Here is a 22,603-nt window from a genome sequence, read left to right as displayed (position 1 = left end):
ATCTGAGTGCTTTGGAGGGTATATATATATTTTTAATTTAACTGGGTTTTACTGGTTAGCTTAATTTTAAGTAAAATGGAGTAGTGCTTTATGTAGAGGGTTAAGTTGTAAAGCAAAAATTACATTTGAAAATATATTGCCTCGAATACAATGAACATTGAGATCTACTATTTCAATAAGTCCACATAGCCCATTTTTACTTCAACAGTGAAATATGTGGCTGGTTCTTTAATTCAGCCACAGATGAGGAAGTTAGTTTACATCTAAGTGCTACGTGATATTAAAAAAAAGAAAAAACAAACAAACCTTACCTTTAAGCATAAGAATTATACTCCGCACAATGAGATGCTCATACCATAAGCATAGGGAACATAGTAATGGAGGAAATAGAGGTCAATGTCTCACCCACATTCCCAGTATGAGCTCATTGACGGAATGGGAGGGAGAATCACTCAATAGTTAACAGTGGTAATTTGGGGTGCTTGGGTGGCTTAGTCGGTTAAGCATCAGACTCTTGATTTCAGCTCAGGTCATGATCTCAGGGTCATGAGATTGAGGCCTGCAGCAGGCTCTGTGCTCAGCTTGGGGGGATTTCTGCTTGAGATTCTCCCTCTTCCTCTCACTCTGCCCCTTTCCACCCCCTGCGGTGGGCTCTGCACCCTTCAGCTGTCCCTTCAAATCACATTTCTAATTTTGGGGGGGTCTGCTTGAGAGTCTCCCTCTGCCCCTTTCCACCCTGTGTGCTTGCGCTCTCTCTTTCTCTGTCTCAAGTAAAAAATAAATAATCTTTAAAAAAAGTAGCAGTGGTGGTAATCTTATTTCTCTCTCATTTGCTGAAAGCATAGAGTTAAATTCATAAGTTAAAGGCATGCATGATCTAATTACCAAAGTTGTCACCGGTTTCAATAGTGACATTGTCACTCAAAAGAAAGGAGACTAATAATGATTTGTGAGCTTTTAATAGCCTAAGGCTAGAATGAGCATAACTGACACATACCAAAGAAAACTCAAAATTCATGTCATAACTAGAAAGGCACAATAAAAAAATAGTAATTTGTATTAATATTTCCAAAGTGTACTCAGCAATGAAATGTATGTACTTTTGACTCAAAGAACAGGAGTCAGCAAACAAAAAGCCAAGCAATATGAAGAGTTTGTACTGTTAAAAAGAATTTTAAAGAACATAACATTACCGGGGGCTAGAAGCTAGTAAAATCATCTAAGTATGTAATATGAAAAACCTGAAAGGTACCAGGATTTGAGGCAAAGCAAAAGGATTAAGATAGAGGAACCTGACAAGTTGGGTCTAAATGCAAGCTAACAGATTCCATGATGTGAATCTGACTTGAAGCAAAGCATGTGTTCCCTGACAGATCCCAGAGGCTACAGGCCCTGGTTTCAGGAGATGTTCACCCTGAGGCAACAATGAAGTTAGGTGAATCCTTACATTTACCTGGGAAGTGGACAATTGCTAATCTTCACTGAGCACTGAGCACAGACCAGGCACAGGTCCCATCATTTATAACATATTTTCTCATTTAATCCAACAATTCCTCTAAGGTAAACAATAATACTATCATTCCCATTTTACATTCAGGTAGGTAAACAGAAGCCCACTTGCCTCAGGTTACACAATCGAAGTGAAACAAATTACAGTCTAATTTCGGCCAGTGCACCAAGCCTCCTACCACTGTCGTTTAATATTATAGGGGAAATTTTGTGTTTCATTGGAAAATGATGCATTTTCAAATGAGTACACCCTTCCAATTCTGGGTTTAGGAGGACTTTGCACCTTTCCTTGCCTTTGAGCTATTTTACAACTTTGTAAGTTGTAGAAAGCTGACAGGAATGTGGAATAATTCTTGTCTCCAGACACGTACATAATTTCTGTCCAGTGGAGGTTCAGTTGCCTTCCCTAGGTCACTGGGAAAGAAGCCAGTTCTGTCTCATTTGCACATTCTTCTCAGTGTTCCTTCTCTGTCAATGTTTCTCTTCTTTGGATTGTCCTCTGAACTAATTGTAACATACTATGTTTCCCTCCTTAACAATGTGCTAAATAAAATCTTTACTCACTTTATGCTGATGTATGAGAGTCATGGGTTTACCGTAAAAAAATTATCCTTGGACAATATTTATTGAACCTGATTATTTTAGTATCTAACCTGTCCTATCTTTTTGTTTTTTGTGGTTTTTTAAGATTTTATTTTAAAATAATCTCTACACCCAACATGGGGGCTCAAACTCATAACCCAGAGATCAAGAGTCACATGCTCTGTGGACTAAGCCAGCCAAGTGCCCCTACTTTGATTTTTAAGTACCTTCACTTTTTTTAGACACCAAATGTAACACTTCAAATCCTCACTATAAATATATAAACAATAAAATATATAAAACAATGTAAGTAATTGTAAACAATGAAAAAATATATACAGGAGACATGTAAAGTTCCTATAATCCCAGCTCCTCATGGAAAATTGCTATGGGCAAGTTTGGTACATAGTTGACCAGGTATTTTTCGGTGCTTGCACTATGATATTTCTGTGTAAAATGTTTTTCTATATATAATTATTAACAACGACAACAACAAATGCCATTTTTGTGATGTTCTACAACCTGCTTTTTTTCTGACTGAATGAGTGACTGTCCATGTCGATCTGCATCTCCTTAGAACAGCTTCACAATAGACCATGGTATTAATTTTTTTCAATTAATCCCTTACTAGTGGAATTTTAATTGCTTTCTTATTCTCTATTAAAAACAGTGCTACAGTGAACATCCTGCTCCATCCATCTTGATGCTCTTTCTCTTTTTATAAATTAACTACCTCCACAAGCTCTATTAATATTGTCAAGCATGTAATTTATAATTCCTCAAGTTACTGCTTCAGTGTCTAGTTAGTTTGGCTATATTTAAGCAAGTTTTCTCCACTTCTGTGTACATTGGTTTCCTGGTGCTGGGGGTCCTTGGGCAATGCTGATGGAGAACCACTGCTGAATGTGATATAAATAGTGCTAAGATGGTAAACACGGTTTCAATAGGCAAGTTCATTTCACATGGAAAACACAAAATTTTTCAAAGCCTAGACTAAACCAGGAATTAAAATTAATTAAATTAATTAGAATGAATTTATTAAAATTCTTTTTAATCATTATGAAATGGATGCCATTTATTAGAGCATACTAATAAGATTCTAGGAGAAGTATGGCTTGGATTTATTATCATTACTATAATATTTCAGTTATGGGTGTTTTTATCATAGGAAATGTTTTTCTGTGTTAAGACAAGCCAGGGTTTTGTATATATACCATTTTAACGAATGCATTGTTCTAGATATTGTATTCAACAAATATTAAATGAGCTCATGTTTATATACACAGCATCCAGAACAGGCTCGAACACATGTTAGCTACCATATGTGTTGGCTTTTTGAGATGGGGTATATTGTAATGGTTAAGGATGTGACTCTCAAGTGACACCTGAGTTCACATTTTGGCTGCATCACTTAATGGCTTTATGCTCTTGGGCAAAAGTCCACTTAATTTTTCTGTTTCTCAATCTCTAATCTATATATAACAAAAGGATAATGATAGTAAATCTCTTAAATCCTTCTTTAAGAATTTAAAGAGTAAATATATGTAAAGTGCTTTGAACAATGCAATTCTTATTGAGTCCCTGCTATGCTATGCCCTGGGGAAGTAAATTAGGCAAGACAAAAACCCTTGTCCTCAAGTCGGTTACTACAGTTTGAGTCTAAAGACAGATGAAAATAGTTTGGATTTACAATTTGATGTAACTGAGTAGACTAATCACAGGGTACAGCGAGAGCATGTGGGGAGGGCCCTAGTTTTGAAGAGTGTAAGTTTCCTAGAGGCAGAAATGGCTAAGCTAACACTTGAAGAACAGGGAGGTGAGAGGAAGAGATTTTTAGATGGGCATAGCAAAGTCAATCTCTTTTAGGTACATTGGGGAACTGCAAGCAGTTTGGTAGGGCTGAGTCAGAGAGTGGTGTCTGGGGGATAGGAGACATGATGCTAAATTGATGGGTAGAGGCTAGATGAGAGAAACAGTTGGCCATGCAAATGAGTTTAGACTTTATCCTGAGGCCAGAGGGTAAGACATCCAAAAGGTTTTATATATGCAAATGACATGATTGGATAAGAGTACTAAAAATAATAAGTCTGATAAAAGGGGTAATGGGGTGATACCTTTGGATATTTAAAAGGTAGAATGGACAGAATTTGCAGCTGCCTGCCTTATGTAGGCAGTGTAGCACACGGTTAAGGGTGTGGCCTTCCTGACCAGACTGATGGGCTACACATCTAAACTTTTCCATTTATTGTGTGACCTTAGGCAAGTCACTTCAATGCTCTGAACTCCAGGCTCTATAAGATTGGCTAATTGTCACCTAACTACAGGTTTCTTTTATCAAAGAAATTAAATGACATAACGAATACAATGAATACAATGTGTTAGCATTAGATCAGTAAATATATACAGTAACTGAATAGTACTCAAAATTTAAAAAAAAAAAAAAAGCAATAGAGTTAAGTGGTCAGGCTCTAGTCAGACTCAGGTTTAAATCCCTACTCTGCCATTTACTAGCTGTGTGGCCTTGAGAAAGTTACTTAACTTTCCTGTGCCTCAGTTTTAGTATTTGTAAGATACTGAAAATAATAGTGCCTCTCATAGTGTTTGGTAAGGAAGACATGAGATAATTCAGGTAAAGTGCCAGCACATTAATTCATTTAAACAAATATTTATTGAGTGTATGTACCAACCACTATTCTAGGCCCTGAGGATAGATAGACATAGTAAATAAAACCAATCAAAACAAAACAAAACCTGCCCTCATGGAGCTTAACTATAGTAAACATCCTGCACATAGGAGTGTTATATATGTTAGAAAGCATCATCCTAAGACAATTTCTGTGGTCCTAAATTGTTTCTATAAGTTTTATTGTAATAAAAGAGTAATATTCTACAAATATTTATAGAAGTAATAGGAGGACATAAAGGCACAGTCCAAGATAACTCAGACATTGTAAAGACGCCAGAGATTGGGAAGGGGAAACACCAATTTGAGGAAAGATCTGCTGATAAAGTTATGAATGCATTACCACCCTCTTTTGTCCAGGAAAAGCTGTGAGAATGTGCCAACACCTGCCTGAAATCTTCCTAAGAAGGGGTGATTATAGCCTATTTGCTTAAACCACGTTAAAGCATTTGACGAACGACTTGGAAGAAAATAAACATTAGTATCCTCCTTATAAGATAAGGTATGCAAACACCAAAGAGATTCTATTAGTTCAAATGCCTTTACTGTCAACAGAATCTCGGAGGGTTTTGTTCTCCCAACCTTTGAACAAAGACCTGATTAAGCATGGTGCAGCGTAGAATAGCGAGGCCTTGATCCTCCGTTGCTAAGGCAACCAACTCGCCGCCAGCCCCTAAGAGACGGAATCTGAAACCTCAGTGACCCGGGAGGGTGGACACCTTCCTTCTGTTTGTGTACCTGCGTGTGTGTTACGGATGGGAATAGGCAGGGCATACAATTGTCAATGGGGATGCTAGATACGTCGCCTCTGTTCTCGGTAGAGGGCGCTACAAAAGCAAGTTCCCCCAGAAACAGCAACCCTTCTTTCGCGCCTCACCGCCACAATGGCGCCCACGACTTCGTTTCCCAGTTTACTTAATTCTGGCCGGAAAAGCCCCGCCCCCCCGGGGGTGGAAACAGCCCCTCCTCCCAATAGCTTCTCGCGATCGTTAGACAGAGTGAGCTATGGTTAACTTCCGGCCGCGACACCTTCAGCTCTTCGGCGATTGGCCCATTTCCACGGTCTGCGCTTAACTTCCTGTCTGGATCCCGGCGTTGCACGTGTGAAGCGGCCTAAGGACGCCGCGGAGAGCCGGGCCTAACCGGTGTTCGCGTGGTAGCAAGTCACTTCTCCGGGACGAGGGGAGTGCAGCCGCCGGCCTTCTCTGGGGTGAGCGCCGCACAGCTGCAACATGGTGAGCAGGTCTCGTTGTCTCGGGGACGGGGCGCTTTGGTTTTGCTGACGGCCAGGCTGGTTCCTCTGGTGCCCGTGGCTACTGAGGGCGGGGAGTGGGAGGGCTGGCCCGGAGGTGCCGGGAGGAGGCTTGCGGCCCAGTGCCCCGGTATGATCACCCTCGTCATCCTGGGCATACTTTGCAGTTTAGAGTGCGTCTCCCACAGCCAAGCCTCCCTAGGGAGTGGACAGAGGAGAATGGCTTCCCCTATCCCGAGGGGCCTAGAAACCCGTGAACGCAGGACACAGACGCTCAACCCTGTGCTTCATGCATTCGGAGGAGGGAGAGTTGGCTGGTTTCTCCAGACGTTGGAGTGGCAGTTGTCTGCTCGTCTGTGTTTGCTCTGGGCAAAGGGAACTTGTGGGAGAGTCTGAGGTTGGGCCCAAAAGCAGAATGGCTTAAAAACTGGGATGATGCTTTCTCAGTTTAGCGAGTCAAGTTGGGTAGGGTAGTGAGAGTGTTAAAAGAAATGATGAATCTTACTTAACTGTAGCTGTGTTGTCTTGGTTTCATTTAATAGTTGGTGCGACAGGTGTGTAACTTGATTGAAATGGTCTTCTCCAGATTTACCTGTGGCAGGTTGTTTGTCATTCTGATTTAACCTGTCAGGGACCTTCTCTGCGCCCGCCGCCTAAAGTAACTTTCAGTCATTTGCACATCACTTTTCTTTACTTAAAATCATTTTTTTGGTGATTTGCCTTGAAAGCATAGGGACTCTGACCTCATTGCTGTATCCCAGCACCCATAACAAGGTTTGGCACAGAGTAAGTGCCATCAAATATACATTGAAGGAAGGTAAGTGCAGATTTTGTTGAACATTGTTGATGTTGCCTACCATAGAAATGTACGTTTTAGAAATCCGTTGATCCCTCACATAACTTACTGAAGATTCGTATATGGACTGTGGGTTTGTGTGTGTGTTTGTTTTTGTTTGTTTTTTTTAATGGCTTGTTCTGATTCTGTTCCTTTGAAGCCTCACAGGAAGAAAAAGCCTTTTATAGAGAAGAAGAAAGCTGTGTCTTTTCACCTGGTCCATCGGAGTCAACGAGATCCTTTAGCAGCAGATGAGACTGCACCCCAGAGGGTTCTGTTACCCACACAGAAAGTAGGTCCTGTTCATTAGCCAATAAGTTTGCAGGGGGACTGTCAATAGTTTCTAAATAAATTGTTAGCTGATGTTCTGCAACTACTGTGATCTTTTGGGAAACAAAATCTATGACTTAAATTTTCAGTAAATGTGCCGATTTTTTGTCTTGCATATTGGATTGAGAGGGTAAAGCATCTTTATTGGAGATCTTTAAATGAGCACATCTTGTACAGTAATAGTAAATATTTACTAAAACACAATGCTGCATGATATTATTTAGGGCATATCTCTGCTTTCTTAAGATCCTGTCATTTCAAAACCACAAACTACTGTTTTGTCTCCTCATCATTCATCTCATAAGATGTAAAACATTAGAACTCATGAATTAGCTTCAGAAAATGCCAGGAAGCCTTTAAAAGGTTGATTTGATAATTGTCAAGAGTATAAGTATGGGAAAATTTGAAAGGAAGTCTTGGGGAACATTGGCCATATTTAGCTTTTTAGTAAAGCCTGTTTGTGTTGTATGTTGAGAAGTTTCTTTGCATATAAATACAAGAAATTGTACTTGATTTTCAAGGCCCTTTAGTCTGTTAACCCTCCCAAGTACGTGATAAAACAGTGTGTGTGTTTCTTGGCTTGAATTTTTTTTTAACTGAAGTATAGTTAGATATACGGTGTTACATTAGTTTCGGGTATACAGCATAGTGATTTGACAAGTCTATACATTACACTGTGCCCACCACAAGTGTAGTTACTGTCTGTCACTATACAATACTACTATAGTACCATTGGCTATATTCCCTCTGCTGTACCTTTTATTTCCATGACTTATTCATTACATAAGTGGAAGCCTGTATCTTCTACTCCCCTCCACCCATTTTGCCCATCCCTAACCCCACCTCCACCCCCCCCTTCTGACAGCCATCAGTTTTGTTTTCTGTATTTATGGATCTGTTCTTTCTTTTTTTAAAGATTTTATTTATTTATTTGAGAGAGAGCGCACGCACAAGCCAGAGGGAGAGGGAGAAGCAGACTCCCTGCTTGGGCAGGGTGCCCGACACAAAGCTCGATCCCAGGATCCTGGGATCATAACCTGAGCTGAAGGCAGACGCTTAACCGACTGAGCCACCCAGGCACCCCTGTGGATCTGTTTCTGCTTGTTTTTTTTTCTTGTTTTAGATTCCACTCTCTGACTTACTTCACTGAGCATAATACCCTCTAGGTCCACCATGTCTCAGATGGCAAGATCTCATTCTTTTTTTTATGGCTGAGTAATATTTGTGTGTGTGTGTATACACACTACATCTTTACCCATTCATCTGTTAGTGGACACCTGGGTTGCTTTCATATTTTGGCTGTTGTAAATAATGCTGCAGTAAACATAGGAGTCTATATGTGTTTTCAATCAGTTTTCATTTTCTTTGGGTAGATAGTAGTGGAATTACTGGATTGTATGCTATTCCTATTTTTAATTTTTTGAGGAACCTCATTCTGTTTTCCACAGTGACGTGACCAATTTATATTCCCAGCAACAGTGCACAAGTGTTCCTTTTTTTGCACATCCTCACCGACACTTACTTCTTTTTTCCCTATCTTGTCTTGAATTGTTGCACAGAAATGTCCAGTAGAAGCAGGAATTGTTTCCATTCTATTTAAATTTTATGTAGCACTCGGGTTCAGAAACCCTTTTTTTTTTTTGAGTTTGTCAAGAATTCTTTGTCTCATTCCGTCAGCCAAAATGTTCATGTGCCATCTGCGTCCTATTCTGAAAGCTGTGTTCACTGGAAGGTTCCTATGGCTTATGCTTAGAAGAGGTACTAATTAACATTTTGTTTATTATCCTAGATAAATGATGAAGAGAGGCGAGCAGAACAGAGGAAGTATGGCGTGTTCTTTGATGATGACTATGACTATCTGCAGCACCTGAAGGAATCATCTGGGCCCTCAGAGCTTATTCCCATAAGTATTTTCAGTGCACCCGACAGAAGAGACGAAAAAGAGGAAACTTTAGTAATTTCAGTAAGACTTCTTATCAATATATTTGGGAGTGAGTGAAGAAACCACTTATAAATCAAGATAAGTGAGGCAAGAAATGGTATCAATTTCAAGAATACAAAAATAAGCCATGCCCTAGTGTGTGCACGTATGTACCATCAGTAGAGAGTAGGCTGCCTGTTCTCTGGTGGCAGCTGTCAAAAGTAGGTGCCTTTGGGTGTCTGGGTGGTGCAGTCAGTTAAGCATCCAACTCTTGGTTTTGGCTCAGGTCGTGCTCTCAGGGTTATGAGATCAAGCCTCAACTCAGGGTCTGCGCTGAGTGCAGAACCTGCTTAGGACTCTCTCTCCCTCTCCCACTCCTCCCTGCTCACATGCACATGTGCATTCTCTCTCTCCCTTTCTCTCTCAAATCTTTAAAAAAAAGTAGCAACCTTCGACAGGGTTAGAATTTTGATTAATAATTGTGGTCATGTTAGATAGCACCTTTCAGCAGAAGAAAAACAGCTGACATTGTGTATGTTAACAGCTAATCAATATCATAAAGTATCTTCTAAGAACTTAATTTTTGCAGAATGTTCAGATCTTTAACAGTCGTAAAAAGCTGCAGGCTAACTATAAAAGAATAGAAGCAGTAGATTGTAATGAAGTTCCTGTGACTCTTCTCAACCAAAATGCAGTCCCCTTTAATATTTTCTTTTAAGTATAAATGAGAGCACATATTTATATGAAATTAACACTACTAATTTAAGTTCTGTTTTTCCCCCATTAATGTTAAAGATGCCCGTGTCTTATGCCTTTATCTTTTTTTTAGTGTTAGTATACAGTAAATTTTTCTGTGAAACTTTATATTACTTGGCACTTAAAAAAAAAAAGAAGATACTCATTTATTGGGTTTATTAACAAAAAAGAAGAGCTAAAAAGGGTACCAATTTCTCCCGCTTCTCATTCTCCACTCCTCTCATGGTCTAGGCATTCTTTTTCTCGGGGAAGTGTAATCATAGCTTCTCCAGTCTATAGTTTGTTGCTTACGGGAGGTCAAAAGGGTTAGGCTTCAGGGTATTATCCCAAAGGAAGGTAATGAACGCAGCTGTTCCCTCACTTCCTAGGTTGTAGCTCTCTTGTAAGGCTGCATACCCCACTCCTACATCTCTGTCATAACAACCAGCTTCTGTCCTCTTCTTTCCCAAGGTGACACTATCAGGAGTACGGTATAGATCTTAGTGGCTCACCTCCTTCCAAGACACAGGGAGGGGAGAGTGTCCAGTAGTTGTTCAAGTTTATCTTAGGGAGAAAAGTCTTTTTTTTTTTTTTTTTTTTTTTTAAGATTATTTATTTAGTTGACAGCGAGAGAGGTTCGGAACACAAGCAGGGGGAGTGGGAGAGGGAAAAGCAGGCTTCCCGCTGAGCAGGGAGCCTGATGTGGGGCTTGATCCCAGACCCTGGGATCATGACCTGAGCCTAAGGCAGACGCTTAACGACTGAGCATCCCAGGCGCCCCGGGAGAAAAGTCTTAATAAAGTTCTAAGATTCTTTTGGCTGAGTTGTATTGGCTTTTGAGAGATTAGCTTTTAATCTTTAATTCATTTTCGGTAAAAGTAATCACTATTTAGTTGGCTTTTTAATAGAATAAGGCTCTTTTATTGTTATGTTAATCACCATATATTACATCATTAGTTTTTGATGTAGTGTCATTAGAATAAGGCTCTTAAATGGACACTTCAGTGATGTTTATTGTAAGGTTGAGTGAATTATGTTTAAAAACAAAAATGCTCTCTGTTTTCTGTAGCATGATGAAAAAATACGGATGAGTCCCATGTGCTTTTTTGACTTTAAAGTAATTTGTAGGGGCACCTGGGTGGCTCAGTCGTTAAGCATCTGCCTTTGGCTCAGGTCATGATCCCAGGGTCCTGGGATCGAGCCCCGCCATCGGGCTCCCTGCTCTGCAGGAGCCTGCTTCTCCCTCTCCCGCTTCCCCTGCTTGTGTTCTCTCTCTGGCTGTCTCTCTCTCTCTGTCAAATAAATAAATAAATAAAATCTTTAAAAAATAAATAAATCAATAAAATAATTTGTAACAAACCACTCAAATTGAGTAAACCAGAAATATTGAATAAGCCCTAGAAACAAAATAAAGCAGTACAGAAGTAGTTCTGTTTAAGCAACCCAATTGTCACATGAAAGAAAGTAGGTACCGCTGTGGTAGAAAGCAGTTGGGCAAACTCAACAGAGTGCAGAACTACTGCAAATAAAAAACAAACATTTTTTTTTTTTAAAGTACTATATAAACTCTAATTGTGTATGTGAGTCTTTTTTTTTTTTTTTTTTTAAGATTTTATTTATTTGAGAGAGAGAGAATGAGAGAACACGAGAGGGGGAAGGGTCAGAGGGAGAAGCAGACTCCCTGCTGAGCAGGGAGCCCAATGTGGGACTCGATTCCAGGACTCCAGGATCATGACCCGAGCTGAAGGCAGTCGCTCAACCAACTGAGCCACCCAGGCGCCCCTGTGTACATGATTCTTTGACTATTTTTCAAGATTTAAAAAAGATCTCCAAAGGTAAATTCACTAAACACAAGCTGATCCTCCCTTTTTATATAACCCCACATTCCAAAGATAGACAATCACAGAGTATCTTTAAAACAAAGCAAAACAGTGGGGCACTTGGGTGGCTCAGTCGGTTAAGTGTCTGACTCTTGATTTTGACTCAGGTCATGATCTCTCAGGGTTGTGAGATAGAGCCCCACATCGGGCTGCGAGCTGAGTGTGGAGCCTGCTTGGGATTCTCTCTCTCCCTCTGCCTCTCCCCTCCCTGCTCGTGCATGCGTGCTCTCTCTTTCTCTCTTAAAAAACAAAACCAGCAAAACCAAATCACATATTTTGTAATTTTTAAAAAGTAATAATGTGATATACCAAAAATCATTAAATCGTGCACTTTAAGTGGCTGAATTGTATGGTTATGTTAATTCTATCTCAGTAAAGCTCTTTTTTTTAAAAAGACATTATAGTGGAAAACCAGATCTTTCCTATGCTTATGCCACCGAGAAACACACTTTGGAAGCTAAGTTTGCTGATGTGCACTCCTGTACGTAGCTTTTTAGTCATGCTCCTCAGAGGCTTCCAATTCCGCATGCTCCCATGAGCCAGTGAGAACATACATCTCAGCTTTGTGCCTGCTGCTAGACTGAGGATGAGGTGGGTGGTGAGGTACAAGAGACAGATAACATGTGGTGACCCTCACATTGGTAACTGGTTGAAAAGATCACACTAAAGCATAAGGACCAGTCAGTCAGATGATAATGTGCCAGCACATATTGAGGTGTATTGTGTATGGTGTGAAGAATGAAGGGATTTACCTAAAGGAAAGTTCTAGAAGAGTGATCAAGAAGGGCTTCATGGAGGAGGGAGGAACTGAACTGGGCACTCAAGGTGGGTTGTATTGAAGACAGGAAGGAAACATTCCAGTCAGAAGGGACATAGGTAGTAGTGTGGATCATAGTGTCTGGTGTATATGTGTGCTCCATAAATTACTTTGAATTATTCCATGATGTGAGGAACTGGATGTGATTTACATGGAGGTTATATTATTAAGTAACTAGTAAATTTGGATATATGGAATAGTAAGTAAGCCTTGATTTTACTGACTGAAAATCAGGAGTGAAAAATCAAAACCTGTTACAAGTTCAAGAAGGTCCCATTATAAAATAATAAAGGAGTTTTAATCTGGAAGTGATATGAAGGTTGGATCAGGTGTGGACTATCTAAACAGTGGTGGTAGTAATCTGTGTGTTGGTTAGCCAAGAGTAAGATGGTGCCCAAAAGACTGATGGGCAGTCTTGGTATACAAGAGAATTCAAGGGCTATAGAGATGGAGAGAGATGATTTATGACCACCCCAGGATTTAAGGTGGCCAATTCAGAGAAATGCTGTGCCTTTACCAGAGATTGGCATGTTACCTCATTTTAAGAGGGAAAAGATTAAATTTTGAAACTTGAGGCATTACAAAACCTGGATTTGAATCCCAGGACCTCAGTTGCCAATTTGAGGCAGGCATGGCATTTGACTTTTCTTAGCCTTTGTTGACTACCGCATGCTGATATCTCACAAGGATTAAATGGAATAATATGCTGGAGGAGGCTTTGTGAAATATTCCAGGGAACTGCTTGTGAGAGGATGATGGGATATACAGGTTTCAAATATTTTACTGGAGTACAAGTGAGCGAGAAGGCAGGACTTAGTTGTATTCGTTTTCCTAGGACTGCTATGACAAATTACCACACCTTACCACTGGGTGGCTTAAAACAACAGAAATTTATTCTCTCACAGCTCTGGAGGCCAGAAGTCTGAAAGTAAGCTTTCAGGAGTGTTGCTTCCATTGTGGGGGCTCAGGGCAAGAACATTGTCCCTCACCTGTCTCCTTGTTTTTGGTGGTTGCCAGCAATCCTTTGTGTTCCTCGGCTTGTAGATCCATTTTTCCAGTCTGCTCTCATCTTCACATGGCATTCTCCCCCTGTGTATCTTTGTGTCATCATGTGGCCTTGTTACAGGGACACACCTATCTATGAATTAGGGCCCACTGCAATCCACTGTCCCCTCATTTTAACTAATTACATATGCAAGGATCCTGTGGGGGACATGAATTTTGCCGGGGACACTTCAACTTAGTATAGTAGGTCAGAAGTACTTCTTAATCTAACCATTGTGTAATTTCTCTTTCAAGACCACGGGAATTAAGTTGCCTTCATCAGTATTTGCATCAGAGTTTGAGGAAGATGTTGGATTGTTGAATAAAGCAGCTCCTGTTTCAGGTGTGCTTGATTTCTTGAACTTTTCAAGTGACTTGATCTGTATTTAACAAAAAGGAAAGCATAGTAATGATAAAGCTTTTCTCTTTCTAATAAAGTGTTATAACAGTTGAGATGTCTGAATTCAGATTAGAGGTCATTAGGAAGGGATGAGTGATCGGGGTCCTTTTTTTATTGCCATCAAATTCTTAGTCTTTGGAGTTTCTCTTTGGAGAGGAAAGTGGGAAAACTGGTTTTGAAGATCTAGTAGGGGAATTTTAACTTTGACCTAAACTCTTGCAGAGGAGATGATGATATTCACTTAGCCTTAACATATATGTAGACTTAATCATTTCTTCCAAGAGTATAAGTATTTTATAGAAGTCCATTTTATCATCTGTTCCAGATACACTGAAAAATTGTTTGGGGTTTTTGTTATTTGGATTTTTTGCAGTATTAATATTGTATTTTAGAACAAACACAGAAGTGATGTTTGGTATTTTCTCTTGAATTGCCTTAATTATTAACCAGTATTTGCCACGTAACATTCATTCATTTATTCCTTCTGTAGATTTTTGAGTTGCCACTATATGATGGGGTCTTGGGTTGAATCAGATTAAGCATAATCCCTGACCTCAAAGAATTTATCGTCAGTTGTGAAGGATAGACAATAAATAGGAAGTTACAATTACAGTGTGAATGAATAAATAATGGTTTAGTTAATAGTGGGCAAGGTGTCCTGGAGAAAATGGTGTCTAAGTTGATTTCTTAGGTAGAAGGTAGGTAGGTGGGTAAAGGAGGGTGGGGTGGGGAGGAGAGGCTATTTCAAACAGGAAACTGTATGTGCAAAATTGAGAGAACATGAATAGGAAACCACATTTTAGCATGCCTAGAATGAATGGTAAGAATTAACATGAAATGAGTCTGGAGAGTCAAGCAGTGGCCATGTTATGAGGGATGTTGGAAGCCATGTCAGTTTACAAGGTTGAACTTGAAGTTCTTTGTGGACTCTCTTTTTACACGCAAAAGACCATAGCTGAAGAAACAGGTTTAGGATTTATTAAAATCTCCTAGGCTGGAAAGACAGTTCATCAGGCTACACATGCTTAATTTGAGTTACTTCTAACAGGTAAATTTAAAGCCCAGATTTTTCCTGCAGGTGAAAACCTTGAATTTTACTAAATAGACACAGTTTAATATTGCAGATCTATAATGCAAGAGTTTTTACGACTGGGTACTGAAACCAGAGGTATTTTTCCCCCTATTTTATTTTCTTGCAGTCGTCCCTGTCTGTTCCTCACTAGACCAGACTTGAAGTTTTTAATCATTTTTTAATTCTCAATACATAAGTAGAATGTGGCATATGATAGCTACTCAGATTGTGTTAAGTAAAGGAATCATGTTTTCTTGGGAATTACTGCTCAATTTTTGTTTTCCTTCTAGGACCTCGGCTGGATTTTGATCCTGACATTGTCGCGGCTCTTGATGATGATTTTGACTTTGATAATCCAGACAATCTGCTTGAAGATGATTTTATTCTTCAGGCCAATAAGCCAACAGAAGAAGAGGGAACGGATATACGGTATGTGTGGTTTCTTTCGAATCAGGGATGACCTCATTATTGCTTATTCAGTAGGATGTACCTATAGAATGTTATAACTGGAACAGACCTTTGAGAGCATTTAGTGTTAGATTTTTGTATTTTAGAGCAGAAAATGTGAAACTTGAGGTCTTTACAAACCAACAATAGGTGGGGCTAAAGTCCAGGTTGCCTGATTGCTGGTTCATTACTTTTCCAGCCCTACCAGACAGGTCAAGCAGCACAGCTGTTACTGCCTAAACAGGAATCCTCCCTGAAATACCCTCAAATTTTACTTGTGTAAAGTCATTTGGTTCTGTTGTTTCTCAAGTTGTTTTGACAGTTAATTTATGACTCTGACTTAGGAAATCTGAGGCCGAAGATGACAGTGAGTGGGAAGACATGGATGATGAGAAGGAAGGAGGTAGTGATGATGATAACTATGGCTCTGCGGGCTCATCAGATGAGGCCATGTCTGTCCCTGGAAAACCTCCTGGGACTGTAGAAAATCACTTATTCTGGGAAGAGGAGACGAAAAGTCGCTTTACTGAATATTCTATAACATCCTCAGTTATGAGGAGAAATGAACAGCTGACTCTTCATGATGAGAGATTTGAGAAGGTAAGGTCCCCAAATAAGTGGCCTTTTAATACTAGTTCCTGGTAAATTTCATATGACCTTAGAACTCAAAGCCAGAACTTTCGGCATTAGAAAGAGCTTATGTCTTATTAGAACAGACCATAAAACCATCCTAGCTTTAGTTCTGGAAAGAATGCATATAGGTCAGAGATGGCTAATGGAATCTCTGGACTTTCCTCAGGTTTGACATTTTGATTCTGAACCTCTGACTCCAATCCCCAAGATTATGCTGTTTTCCTAAAGCATTGGTCTGAGCATAAACAAAATTCCATTGCTTTCAGTTTTTTATATGTGTTTCCTCACTGACATATCCCAAGGTCTAACTGGTGTCTGGCACATGATAGGAATTCAAACTATTCAGTAAATGATGAATGAATGAATGAATGGTTTCCTTCAAGGTGAATTTAAAAGGTTCTAACTTTGCTACCTTTTCACTAAGTACTAGCAGGCAAACTATTACAAATAACTTCACTCTTCAGGAGTCACACACCCTCTGTTTACCCTTAACAGCATTCTAGTAATACAGTAAACATCATCTAAACAATGAAATTTGTATTTATTTTTATTTATTTTTTATTTTTTTAAGTAGGCTCCATGCCCAATGTGGGGCTTGAACTCAGCCACCCTGAGATCAAGAGTTGCATGTCCTAACTACTGAGCCAGGCAGGCACCCCTGAAATATGTACATTTAAAGGAGACTGTTCAGTTATATGGTCTTTTACTTTGCATAATTAGTGAATTTGAAAGCATCTGTAAAATATTCTGAGGTAAAGATTTCTACTTAGCTTTGCTTTCCAAGCTGAGCAGAGCGCTTGTCTTTCATTTTCCTATTAAACGGCAGCTTATTTTTGGGGTGCCTGGATGGCTCAGTTGCTTCCGTGTCTGACTCTTGATTTCAACTCAGGTCACCATCCCAGGGTTGTGGGCTCAAGCCCTGCGTCCTTTGCACTCAGCAGGGAGTCTGCTTGAGATTCTCTCTCCCTCACCCTGCTTGCGTTCTTTCTTTAAAATAAATAAATTTTGGGGGGGCGCCTGGGTAGCTCAGTTGGTTAGACGACTGCCTTCGGCTCAGGTCCTGATCCCGGGGTCCTGGGATCGAGTCCCGCATCGGGCTCCCTGCTTGGCAGGAGGCCTGCTTCTCCCTCTCCCACTCCCCCTGCTTGTGTTACCTCTCTCTCTCTGTGTCAATTAAATAAATAAATAAAATCTTTTTTAAAAAAAATAAATAATTTTTTTTTTTTTAATGGCAGCCTTGGGGCACCTGGGTGGCTCAGTCGTTAAGCGTCTGCCTTCGGCTCAGGTCATGATCCCAGGGTCCTGGGATCAAGCCCCGCATTGGACTCTCTGCCCTGCGGGAAGCCTGCTTCTCCCTCTCCCACTCCCCTGCTTGTGTTCCCTCTCTCGCTGTGTCTCTCTCTGTCAAATAAATAAAATCTTAAAAAAAAAAAAAAAGGCAGCCTGTTTTCAGGCTAAGTGTTAGTCTTAAAATACTGGGTAGAATGTCTTCCACATTCTGTTGTCATGGTGCTAATCCCTGATAATATTATAATGGTACTTATGATCTCAATGGTAGTGCTTAAATATTGTGTAGGATTAAAAATAATGTAAAAAATCGGGGTGCTTGGCTGGCTCAGTTGATGGAGCATGTGACTTGATCTTGTGGTTGGGAATTTGAGTCCCACTTTGGGTGTAGAGATCATTTAAAAAAATAAAATCTTAAAAAAAAAGATTAAAAATAACATTTTAAATGTTATAGTCTTAATACATTATTTTTCATGGCATCTTTTCTCTCTGTATTCAAGTTTTATGAGCAATATGATGATGATGAAATTGGAGCTCTGGATAATGCTGAATTGGAAGGTTCCATTCAAGTAGACAGCAATCGCTTAGAGGAAGTCTTGAATGACTACTACAAAGAGAAGGCAGAGAAGTATGATGACTTTTCCTTGCTTACTTGCTTTTTTGCATTTTTAAATAAAGTCTGTATTTGGACATCTGAATCTAGAAAATTATCCAGTCAGAACCTATATTAAGAAAATGGTATGTTTTGGGACGCCTGGGTGGCTCAGTCTGTTAGGTGACTGCCTTTGGCTCAGGTCATGATCCCAGGGTTCTGGGATTGAGTTCCCCATCAGCAAGTCGTCCTTGCTCAGTGGGGGGCCTGCTTCTCCCTCTGCCTGCTCTGCCTGCCACTTGCCCTGCTTGTGCTCTCTATCTGACAAATAAATAAATAATCTTTAAAAAAGAAAAAAATGGTATGTTTTTCCATAAACTTTGACTCACATTTTGATATTAAGGTTCTGAAGCTGACTGTAACATTGAGTGGGAACCTACTGAGAACCACTTTTTCTATGGCTCTGACCTAATAGTCATGATGGAAGAGCTAGGGTTAGAGTTGGGGGTGCGAGGTCACATTCCATTTGGAGAATGAGGTGGTGCTTTTAGCCTCTTTGGCTGAAAAGTTAGTCTGACCTCTAATTTTCATCTTTTTAAAATGCCAGGTATTCTGAGAAGTTGATATTTATGGCTCATGGAAAGATAAGAGTTTGTCTTTCCAGCCATGTTAGCATAACTTTACAGCCAAATATTTGACAAATCAGCTCAGCATCCATATTGAGGTGATTTTTCTGCAAGAAACTAATGAGGGGTTTACATTTGCTGGAAGGGTCTGATATTCCATGATCACCATCATTTGCAGATCCTGCTAAGACAAGGGCTATGTATTTGAGTGGATATATGACTACTTTGGAGAGACAGATGGGGTAATGCTTTTTGAGGCTTTAAAAAAAAACCATGTTTTAGGAAAGTTGCCATCTTGTTCAATGTGTTATAACCCTGCAAAAATCCCTTTTCTGTCAGCAGAATGAATGTCCAAAACCTGCTGGAGGGGAGAGTTGGGGCTGGGGAGAGCTAGGATTTTTTTAAAATGCTATTGTTTCCATAGCTCTTCAAGTGCAGTTTTAGTAACAGTATAATAATGGATGTTTTTTTTCCCCCTCTTTTGTCTTCATTTTTGAAAACTCAACCACAAGTTGTGTAAAACTGAATACTCTTGAACCTTTCGAGGATCAGGACTTGCTAATGAATGAACTTGATGGGTCTGAGGAGGAAGAGGTTATTACTGTAGTTCTTGAAGAAGCCAAAGAGAAGTGGGATTGTGAATCTATTTGTAGTAAGTATTGTAGTGTCCATTTTACTGCTAAAGGTATGATAGTAATTTTAAAGTACTGAGTACATCAATTTATTGAAAAAGTACATGTTTTGTGAAAATGATTTGGAAAAAGTAATATTCCCATTACTAAGTTGCAAACAATTTAAAAACACTTAGAAGAGAGACCATTGTTATTTTGAACTATGAAAACTTCAAAGTTGGCGATATAATAGGAACTCAGTAATGTTTTGCTGAATTGAAAGTGTACTTATTGGTACATGTTTGTTTGTTTTTTTAAAGGTACATACTCAAATTTATATAACCATCCACAACTTATCAAGTATCAACCAAAGGTAAGTCCTAGGGTCCTGAGCTATTTGAAGTATGCAATGCAGAAAATGGAACGTACAAATTATTTTCTCACAGTGGCTATATCCCTTTGTGGCTGGCAGCACTATTAGGAAAAGCAACAACAGTGTGTCATTAGTGAACTGTTTTTTAATAGGAATGGGAAATGACCTTAGTATGATTTTATCTTTATTTCAGCCCAAACAAATCCGAATATCTTCTAAAACAGGAATACCTCTCAATGTCTTACCTAAGAAAGGACTCACAGCAAAACAAGTTGAACGAATGCAGATGATTAATGGCAGTGATTTGCCAAAGGTGTCAACCCAACCTCGATCTAAAAATGAAAGCAAAGAAGATAAAAGAGCAAGAAAACAAGCTATAAAAGAGGAACGCAAGGTAATGGGAGATGTACAAAGAGCTCATGGTGGGGGGATGGTTGTGGAAATTTTCTGTAAAATTAGTCTTCATCAGTTAAAAATTTGAGTAACCCGAATGTATTCTTATACAGGAACGGAGAGTGGAGAAGAAAGCTAACAAATTAGCCTTCAAACTGGAGAAAAGAAGGCAGGAAAAGGAGCTCTTAAACTTGAAGAAGAATGTTGAGGGGCTAAAGCTATGACAGTAGAACATTTAGGATAAGGTGCCTTCCCCGCTGGGGCTCCTCGTTATGTTCAGTATTGAACAGGGATCTTCAGAGAGACAAAATTATTTAATCTGCCATTTTTACTGGCAGGTATTTATACCACCAAGTTTTCTCTGCCATCTGTCTTGTAAATATTGTAACATTTTAAAACTTAATATTATAAGCTTAGAATTTGCTCTGAAATAAATGATTTCACAAATGTGAAATGTTTGGATGAGTTGAAGGAAAATATCTTCATAACATAAATGGAATTGGTGTATTCTTCATTTATTTGTATGATTGTCCCAGCTGTCCTTTGCAGATGTTCTCAAATATGTCTTTGAAACCTTTCCACTCCTTTTCAGAAGTTAAGTGGTTTAATTTGCTGTATGTAGAAAAGTGACCCCATTAAACTCCATTTGAAATGCTGAGTGGTTAAGAGTTTTCCTAGGAAGATTCCACTGGTAGGAACTAAGTTTCCCCCTGCTGTATGCAAAGGGCTGTTTCAAAAGGATGGTAAATATGAATATTTATTAGGATTGTTGGGACTCAATTACTGGATGACTTACTTTTGGAATTTAGGAAGAGTGAAGACAGGAAGCAGAAGCAGAAATCAAGAAAACGTCCTTGGCTTCAGTGAGTACCTGGCTCAAAATCAGAAATATTTACTTCAGTTTAAACTAGAAAGTTTGTCTTTTCAACATTATTTAATGCTTGGAACCATTCATATTTGATTAAAAGATGTAGTTGAAAATTTTCCTTGTTTTTTGGTGAGGTTTGTTTGGTGTTTGTTTTTTTCCTGTAAACTTTTTCAAGGCTTAAGCAATGACACCATCACAATTGTTAATTATTTGGTAAACTGTGACTCCCTTGCAACAGACGAGTTGTTAGTGACCCTTGTTCATGTGTCCATGACTAATGTGTTGCTATCTGGACTGTTCTGGGGGGAAAAAAAAGACACAAAAACTGTGGACACTCTTGGTCTGAGTTGGGAACAGAATGGCAGAGGCAGAACCATTTTTAGCTGGTGAGCTGCATTTGATTACTAAATTACTAGAATGTGTCTTCTATAATTCATTTGAATATGGCTTTTCCAAAGTTGGTGGGTGTTACCTTGTTTGTTTTAAATTGTAAATCTTAGTATTCTAGGATTTTTAAGAGCCATGAAAAACAGTAGCCTTAGGTATTCAACCAACATAGCTACAAAAAACTCAGCTGAACAGCTTGTCATTATAGAAGTAGAATCTAACTGGGGAGTACATATTTTAATGCTGATTTGCAGAAGCCAAGGGTCAGATGATGGTTTATATTAGTATTGTGAATGTATTAAATCCTAAGAAGATTGACCATTTATTTTGGTAGCTATCTCAATTGAAGGTTCTTAAAACCAGCGAGAATCTTAAAGACTTGGAATATTATTTTGACTTGATCCTATTCAAATTCCTTCTTAGGAGCTTCTAATATCACTTCACCTATCCAAAGGGTTTAAATCAGCACATTATATATTTTGCAGTCGAGGAAAGGTGACTATAAGTCATGAGTCTTACTGAAGCATTATTGTGATTTAGGCTGATTAGCCTCCAGATTTAAAGATCTTAATTTTATTCTGGAGAACAAACCTTACATATTCTGAATTATTTTGTAGAATTTTAGAGTATTTACAATTTGAGTTATCTCTTAACAGTGGTTAGGAACTTAACATAAGGTCCTAGCAAATGTTGGAAGTCCAGAGCGACAAAAGGGGGTTTTTGCCTTCAAGGACTGCATCTTCTGAGGAGGCGGGGTGTGTGCAGCAAAATCTAACTAGCAACACCAAGTCACTGATAAAGTACCACTTGAAATGAGGGTCTTGGTACTTGCTTTTCCCCCTGAAGTGCTCTTAACTGCAAATAAAACTTCCTCAAGGTTGGTGTTCAGTTGTCACTTCCACTATAAGCTTTCACCTGACTGTGTAAAGATAGCAAAATCCCTCTGTTGCATTTTTTAAGCTTCTTCCCTGCTTTATGGTCTCCATGGCATCTCTTGGCATCTGAGCTGTATCTTGTTATTCAGTCTCCTCTCGGTAGAACAAACTGAGAGCAGAGAATTTTTATTTACTACTTTATCCCCATGGCCTAGAACAGCTCCTGGCATTTGGTAAATGATCACTAGGTAGTATATAAATGAATGGATAGGGAAGAGATTTCACCAAAGAATTGCTTAAACTTGGAACAGTAGGGCCTAGACTCAATATTAGCTAGGAGAAAGAAGGCCTAAGGCATCCCAGGTAGGGGCAAAGTCATGAAGAATTTGCCTGCTGTGCCTTAAGCACCTCTTCTGTATGGGAACTTAATGCTTATTAGAAAATCACTTTT

The 22,603-nt window shown here is 39.3% G+C and overlaps 2 protein-coding genes across 2 annotated transcripts in view; both read left to right on the top strand.

Moving 5' to 3' along the window:
• Nucleotides 1–5,843: 5,843 nt before the first annotated feature.
• Nucleotides 5,844–20,511, top strand: LTV1 (LTV1 ribosome biogenesis factor). The gene is made up of 11 exons (XM_032407737.1): nt 5,844–6,009; nt 7,022–7,153; nt 8,981–9,154; nt 13,844–13,931; nt 15,351–15,489; nt 15,852–16,107; nt 17,928–18,055; nt 19,158–19,297; nt 19,577–19,629; nt 19,823–20,023; nt 20,136–20,511. The coding sequence occupies exons 1-11, from the start codon at nt 6,007–6,009 to the stop codon at nt 20,244–20,246; spliced, it is 1,425 nt and encodes a 474-aa protein (XP_032263628.1). The 5' UTR covers nt 5,844–6,006; the 3' UTR covers nt 20,247–20,511.
• A 96-nt stretch (nt 20,512–20,607) lies between these two features.
• The window catches only part of ZC2HC1B (zinc finger C2HC-type containing 1B), a 46,172-nt gene continuing 44,176 nt past the window's right edge, over nt 20,608–22,603 (top strand). Inside the window, exon 1 of the mRNA XM_032407747.1 lies at nt 20,608–20,885. Coding sequence (XP_032263638.1) covers nt 20,810–20,885 — 76 coding nt within the window. The 5' untranslated portion in view covers nt 20,608–20,809. The remainder of the gene's footprint in view (nt 20,886–22,603) is intronic.

This window comes from Phoca vitulina, unplaced genomic scaffold (genome assembly GCF_004348235.1).
Source record: "Phoca vitulina isolate PV1807 unplaced genomic scaffold, GSC_HSeal_1.0 scaffold9, whole genome shotgun sequence".
In the NCBI taxonomy this organism is placed as follows: Eukaryota; Metazoa; Chordata; class Mammalia; order Carnivora; family Phocidae; genus Phoca; species Phoca vitulina.
The sequence above is the reverse complement of the archived record's forward strand: the minus strand, read 5'-3'. Positions and strand labels throughout refer to the sequence as shown.

Bases quoted from the DNA above. Each gene is read 5' to 3' on its own strand.
- LTV1 (XM_032407737.1), top strand. The intron at 7,154-8,980 runs GTAGGTCCTGTT...TTATTATCCTAG, and splicing joins TTCTGTTACCCACACAGAAA to ATAAATGATGAAGAGAGGCG. The intron at 16,108-17,927 runs GTAAGGTCCCCA...TCTGTATTCAAG, and splicing joins ATGATGAGAGATTTGAGAAG to TTTTATGAGCAATATGATGA.